The 6,566-nt window shown below is 46.8% G+C and overlaps 1 protein-coding gene across 1 annotated transcript in view; it reads right to left on the bottom strand.

The window, feature by feature from the left end:
• Positions 1–228: 228 nt before the first annotated feature.
• Positions 229–6,566, bottom strand: part of MSANTD1 (Myb/SANT DNA binding domain containing 1) — a 36,838-nt gene continuing 30,500 nt past the window's right edge. Inside the window, exon 4 of the mRNA XM_038745801.1 lies at positions 229–761. Within this exon, the coding sequence (XP_038601729.1) occupies positions 521–761 (241 nt within the window). The 3' untranslated portion in view covers positions 229–520. The remainder of the gene's footprint in view (positions 762–6,566) is intronic.

Genomic DNA, 6,566 nt, shown 5'->3' with positions numbered 1-6,566 from the left:
TAAATACAAATGAATGAATGAATCAACTCCTAAAGCACTGATTATGTGCCAAGCACCATTCTAAGCGCTGGGCTAGGTACAATTAAATCAGGTTGGACACAGTCCCTGTCCCACATGGGACTCACACTCTTAATTCCCATTTTCCAAATGAGGGAACCAAGGCTCTTCTTCACCCACCCCAGGACGGTCAGTGGGGTGTGTAAAATGCTACAACTCGGGACCCCTCAGCCTCTTAAAGTATAAAAATAATGAAGACCACTTATCTTCTTAGGAGAATATATCTATCTATCTCTAACTATAGATGCAGATATAGATTTCACAGTTCAGTTTCGTCCCTCCCCTGGCCATCCCCAGTGGTGACTTGGTCTTGACTCCACCGATTCGGTTCTCCCTCCTTCTCCGTCCCTGTCTTCCTTCTCCCCCGAGGCTGACGGCGTCGAGGGCAATCCCGGGCCCATGGGCGGGAAGGATGAGGCCGGACGGGGAGCGGTGGCGGGGAAGGCGGGGGGCCGGCGGGTTGCTAGGCGTTGGCCTTGGCCACCATCTTCTCGAGGAGGTTCATCATGCGCTCCTGCAGCTGGAGGCTCTGGACTTGAATAATGTTCTGCTGGTCCAGGAGCCTGCGGGCCTCCCGGCACGTCTCCTCCATCGCCCGACTCAGTTTCTTTTGCTCTTCCAACATGGCTTCCATCAACTTGAGCTTCTTCTTCTGGAAGTGGCAGCTCTGGACCTTCCTTTTCTTGACCGGTCTTTCTTCGGATCTGAAATGAAAGATTGTTGAAGGAGGGAGGGGCGGCTGGCAGGTAATAATAACAGTAATGATGGCTTTTGTTAAGTGCTTACTATGTGCAAGGATACACATAATATAGTATACTATATAGTATAGTACTATAGTATAGTATTAGTATAGTATAGTATAGTATAGTATAGTATAGTATAGTATAGTGTAGTATAGTATACTATGTGGGAAGGATACAAGGTGATCAGGTTGTCCCCCGTGGGGCTCACAGTTTTAATCCCCATTTCACAGATGAGGTAACTGAGACCCATAGTACTATAGTATAGTATTAGTATAGTATAGTATAGTATAGTATAGTATAGTATAGTATAGTGTAGTATAGTATACTATTTGGGAAGGATACAAGGTGATCAGGTTGTCCCCTGTGGGGCTCACGGTTTTAATCCCCATTTCACAGATGAGGTAACTGAGACCCAGAGAAGTGAAGTGACTTGCCCAAAGTCACACAGCTGAGAAGTGGCAGAGGCGGGATTAGAACCCACGGGCTATGATTCCCAAGCCTGGGCCCTTTCCACTAAGCCACGCCGCTTCTTTGGGTTAGGTCGCTAGGGGTGGGAGGATTTAGGGGATGGGGTTGCTAGGGGGTGGGAGGATTTAGGGGGTGAGGAGCGTTAGGGGGAAAAGGATCAAGGCGTCGGGCAAACCTGCCGTCTCCAGGTAAGTGGGTCCTCAGGCAGGATTTTGCCCCCCACCCCCACCTTGGGAGTCAGAAGTCCAGGGTTCAAATCCCAGCTCCACCAATTGTCAGCTCTGTGACCTTGGGCAAGTCACTTCTCTTCTCTCAAAAATCTCTCCTCAAAAATCTCCAGTGGCTACCAATCAATCTGCGCATCAGGCAGAAACTCCTCACCCTCAGCTTCAAGGCTGTCCATCACCTCGCCCCCTCCTACCTCACCTCCCTTCTCTCCTTCTACAGCCCACCCAGCACCCTCCGCTCCTCCGCCGCTAATCTCCTCACCGTTAGGCCTCGTTCTCACCTGTTCCGCCATCGACCCCCGGCCCACGTCATCCCCCGGGCCTGGAATGCCCTCCCTCTGCCCCTCCGCCAAGCTAGCTCTCTTCCTCCCTTCAAGGCCCTACTGAGAGCTCACCTCCTCCAGGAGGCCTTTTCAGACCGAGCCCTTTCCTTCCTCTCCCCCTCGTCCCCCTCTCCATCCCCGCCATCTTACCTCCTTCCCTTCCCCACAGCACCTGGATATATGTATATATGTTTGTACAGATTTATTACTCTATTTATTTATTTATTTATCTTACTTGTACATATCTATTCTATTTATGTTATTTTGTTAGTATATTTGGTTTTGTTCTCTGTCTTCCCCTTCTAGACTGTGAGCCCGCTGTTGGGTAGGGACTGTCTCTATATGTTGCCAACTTGTACTTCCCAAGCGCTTAGTACAGTGCTCTGCACACAGTAAGCGCTCAATAAATACGATTGACGATGATGATGATGATGACTGTCTCTATGTGTTGCCGACTTGTACTTCCCAAGCGCTTAGTACAGTGCTCTGCATACAGTAAGCACTCAATAAATACGATTGATTGATTGATTGATTGATTGATTCTCTGGGCCTCAGTTACCTCATCAGTAAAATGGGGATTAAAACTGTGAGCGTTTAACAAATACCATCTTTATGTTTATATTTAACAAAAACCACCTCCATATCCTAAATAATCCCACCTAAATCCTCCTACCCCTATTTCCCCCAACCCCTAATGATAATATTAACTGTGGTATTTGTTAAGCAGTTACCGTGTGTCAGGCACTGTTCTAAGCACTGGGGCAGATATAAGAGAATCAGGTTAGACACAGTCCCTATCTCACACATGGCTCACAGTTTTAATCTATGAGAAGCGGTGTGGTTTAGTGGCTAGAGCATGGGCCTGGGAGTTGGACGGTCATGGGTTCTAATCCCACTCTGCCACATGTCTGCTGGGTCTCAGTTACCTCATCTGTAAAATGTGCATAAAAAAATAATTATAATGGTATTTGCTAAGTGCTTACTATGTGCCAAGCTCTGTTCTTAGTGCTGGGGTAGTTACAAGGTAATCAGGTTGTCCCACGTGGGGCTCACAGACTTAATCCCCAATTTACAGATGAGGTAACTGAGGCACAGAGAAGTTAAATAAGCTGCCCAAGGTCACACAGTAGACAAGTGGCAGAGCCGGGATTCGAATCCACAACCTCTGATGCCCAAGCCCATGACATTTCCACTAAGTCACGCTGTGAGCCCTATGAGGGACAAGGACTGTGTCCAACTTGACTAACTTTTAGTGCTTTGAACATTGCTTGGCACATAGTAAGTGCTTAACAAGTACCATAACTATTATTAGTATTATTTTTCTTAATCTTCATTTTACAGATGAGGGAACTGAGGCACCAAGAAGTGAAGTGACTTGTCCAAGGTCGCACAGCAGACAAGTGACCAGGATTGGAACCTAGCTCCTTTTGACTCCCAGGGCCAGACTCTAGCCACTAGGCCAAGCATCCCCTAGATCCCCCTAACCGCTAACACCCTCATCTCCATCACCCCTGCTCCCTCTCCCACATCCTAGCTCAGAGAGAGGCAGATATTATTGTTCTGCACACAATAATAATAATAATAATGGCATTTATTAAGCACTTACAATGTGCAAAGCACTGTTCAAAGCGCTGGGGAGGTTACAAGGTGACCAGGTTGTCCCACTGGGGGCTCACAGTCTTCATCCCTCTTTTCCAGATGAGGGAACTGAGGCCCAGAGAAGTGAAGTGACTTGCCCAAAGTCACACAGCTGACAATTGGCAGAGCCAGGATTCGAACCCATGACCTCTGACTCCAAAGCCCATGCTCTTTCCACTGAGCCATGCTCCCTTAATAAATGCCAGGGATTGGGTGATTGACCAATAGACTGTAAGCTCCTTGTGGGCAGGGAATGTGCCTGCCAACTCTGTTATACTGTGCTTTCCCAAACATTTAGTTCAGTGCTTTGTACACTGTAAGTGCTCAAAAAATACCACTGATTGCTTATTATCTCCATTTTACGGATGAGGAAACAGGCACAGAGGACTAAAGTGATCTTCCCAAAAGTCCTCAACAGGCTAGGAGCAGAGCTAATTAATCAATTAACCATGGTATTTGTCGATGCTTATTTATTTTTTACATGCCAAGCCCTGAACTAAACACTGGCGTAAATCAAAGTTCACCAGATCAGGCACAGTCCCTGTCCCACAGTCTGAAAGGGAAGGAGAACGAGATGAAGAAACTGAGGCACAGAGAAGTTTGTTGTTTTTTTAAGCACTCACTATGAGCCTAACACTGTTGTTAAGTGCTGGGGTGATACAAGTTAATTAGGTTGGACACAGTCCCTGTCCCTCATGGAAGAACAAGAGTTAGATGACTTGTCCGAAAGATATAAGCTCATTCATTTATTCATTTATTAAATCATATTTTTTGAGCACTTACGGTGTGCAGAGCACTGTACTAAGTGCTTAGGACAGTATAATAATAATAATAATGGCATTTGTTAAGTGCTTACTATGTGCCAAGCACTGTTCTAAGCACTGGGAGGATTACAAGGTAATCAGGTTGTCCCACATGGGGAATCACAGTCTTCATCCCCATTTTCCAGATGAGGTAACTGAGGCCCAGAGAAGTTAAGTGACTTGCCCAAAGTCACCCAGCTGACAGGTGGTAGAGTCGGGATTAGAACCCATGACCTCTGACTCCCAAGCCCGGGCTCTTTCCACTGAGCCACGCTGCTACTCTATATAATAAACCTTCCCAGACCGAGGAAGACTTCCCAGACCTTCCCAGGCCTTCCCAGACTGAGCCCCCTTTTTCCTCTCCTCCTCCCCATCCCTCCCGCCCTACGTCCTTCCCCTCCCCACAGCACCTCTATATATGTTTGTACAGATTTATTACTCTATTTTACTTATACATATTTACTATTCTATTTATTTTGTTAACGTTGTGCATCTAGCTTTAATTCTATTTGTTCTGACGACTTTGACACCTGTCTACATGTTTTGTTTTGTTGTCTGTCTCCCCCTTCTAGACTGTGAGCCCATTGTTGGGTAGAGACCATCTCAATAGGTTGCCAACTTGTACTTCCCAAACACTTAGTACAGTGCTCTGCACACAGTAAGCACTCAATAAATACGATTGAATGAATGAATAAACAGTGTAATAAACAGACATATTCCCTGCCCACAATGAGCTTACAATCTAAAAGAGGGGTGACAGACATTAATATAAATAAATTACAGGTATCTACATAAATGCTGTGGGGCTGGGAGAGGGGAAGAACAAAGAGAGCAAATCAGGGTGACACGGAAGGGAGTGGGAGAAGAGGAAAGGCAGGGCTTAGTCAGGGAAGGCCTCTTGGAGGAGGTGTCCCTATAATAAGGCTTTGAAGAAGGGGAGAGTAACTGTCTGTTGGATTTGAGGAGAGAAGATGTGCCATTCATTCATTCATTCAATTTTATTTATTGAGTGCTTACTGTGTGCAGAGCACTGTACTAAGCGTTTGGGAAGTACCAGTTCCAGGCCAGAGGCAGGATGTGGGCTGCCCTCCACTCCTCTGCTGCTAACCTCACTGTGCTTCGTTCTCGCCCGTCCCGCCATCAACCCCCGGCCCACGTCCTCCCCCGGCCTGGAATGCCCCCAATCCCTCTGCACATCCGCCAAGCCAGCTCTCTACCTCCCTTCAAAGCCCTACTGAGAGCTCACCTCCTCCAGGAGGCCTTCCCAGACTCAGCCCCCTCCCCACAGCACCTATATATATATATATATATATATATATGTTTGTACATATTTATTACTCTATTTTACTTGTACATATTTATTCTATTGATTTTATTTTGCTAATATGTTTTGTTTTGTTGTCTGTCTCCCCCTTCTAGACTGTGAGCCCGCTGTTGGGTAGGGACCATCTCTCTATGTTGCCAACTTGTACTTCCCGAGGGCTTAGTACAGTGCTCTGCACACAGTAAGCGCTCAATAAATACAATTGAATGAATGAATGAATGAATGAACGAATGAATGTGGGCGAGGGGTCGGCGGGGAGACAGGTGAGATGGAGGCCCAGTGAGAAGGATGGCATTACAGTAGTGAAGTGTGAAAACTGGGTTGGAATAGGAGAGTAGCAAGGTGAGGTCGGAGGGGGCGAGGGGATAGACGGCTTTAAAGCCAATGATGAGGAGTTTTTGTTTGATGCCAAGGTGGATCAATCAATCAATCGTATTTATTGAGCGCTTACTGTGTGCAGAGCACTGTACTAAGCGCTTGGGAAGTACAAGTTGGCAACATATAGAGACGGTCCCTACCCAACAGTGGGCTCACAGTCTAGTCTAGTGGATGGGAAACCACTAGAGTTTTCTGAGGAGTAGTGTGTCATGTCCTGAACGTTTCTGTAGAAAAATGAACCGGGCAGCAGAGTGAAATATGGACAACCCATTGTTGGGTAGGGATTGCCTCTATTTGTTGCCGAATTGTACTTTCCAAGCGCTTAGCACAGTGCTCTGCACACAGTAAGCGCTCAATATGAATGAATGACTGGAGTGGGGAGACACAGGAGGCTGGGAGGTCAGCAAGGAGGAGGATGATCTTTGTGGGCAGGGAATGTGTCTGCTTATTGTTATATCGTACTCTCCCAGGCACTTAGCACAGTGCTCTGCACACAGTGAGTGCTCAATCAATATGCTTGGATGAAAGAACAAACAGGCAGCAGGCAAGTGACGGAGCCAGGGTTAGAACCCAGGACTCATAACTCCCACGCCTGGGTTCTTTCT

Source organism: Tachyglossus aculeatus, chromosome 4, assembly GCF_015852505.1.
Source record: "Tachyglossus aculeatus isolate mTacAcu1 chromosome 4, mTacAcu1.pri, whole genome shotgun sequence".
Lineage (NCBI taxonomy): Eukaryota > Metazoa > Chordata > Mammalia > Monotremata > Tachyglossidae > Tachyglossus > Tachyglossus aculeatus.
This window is presented reverse-complemented; position numbering and strand designations above follow the sequence as displayed.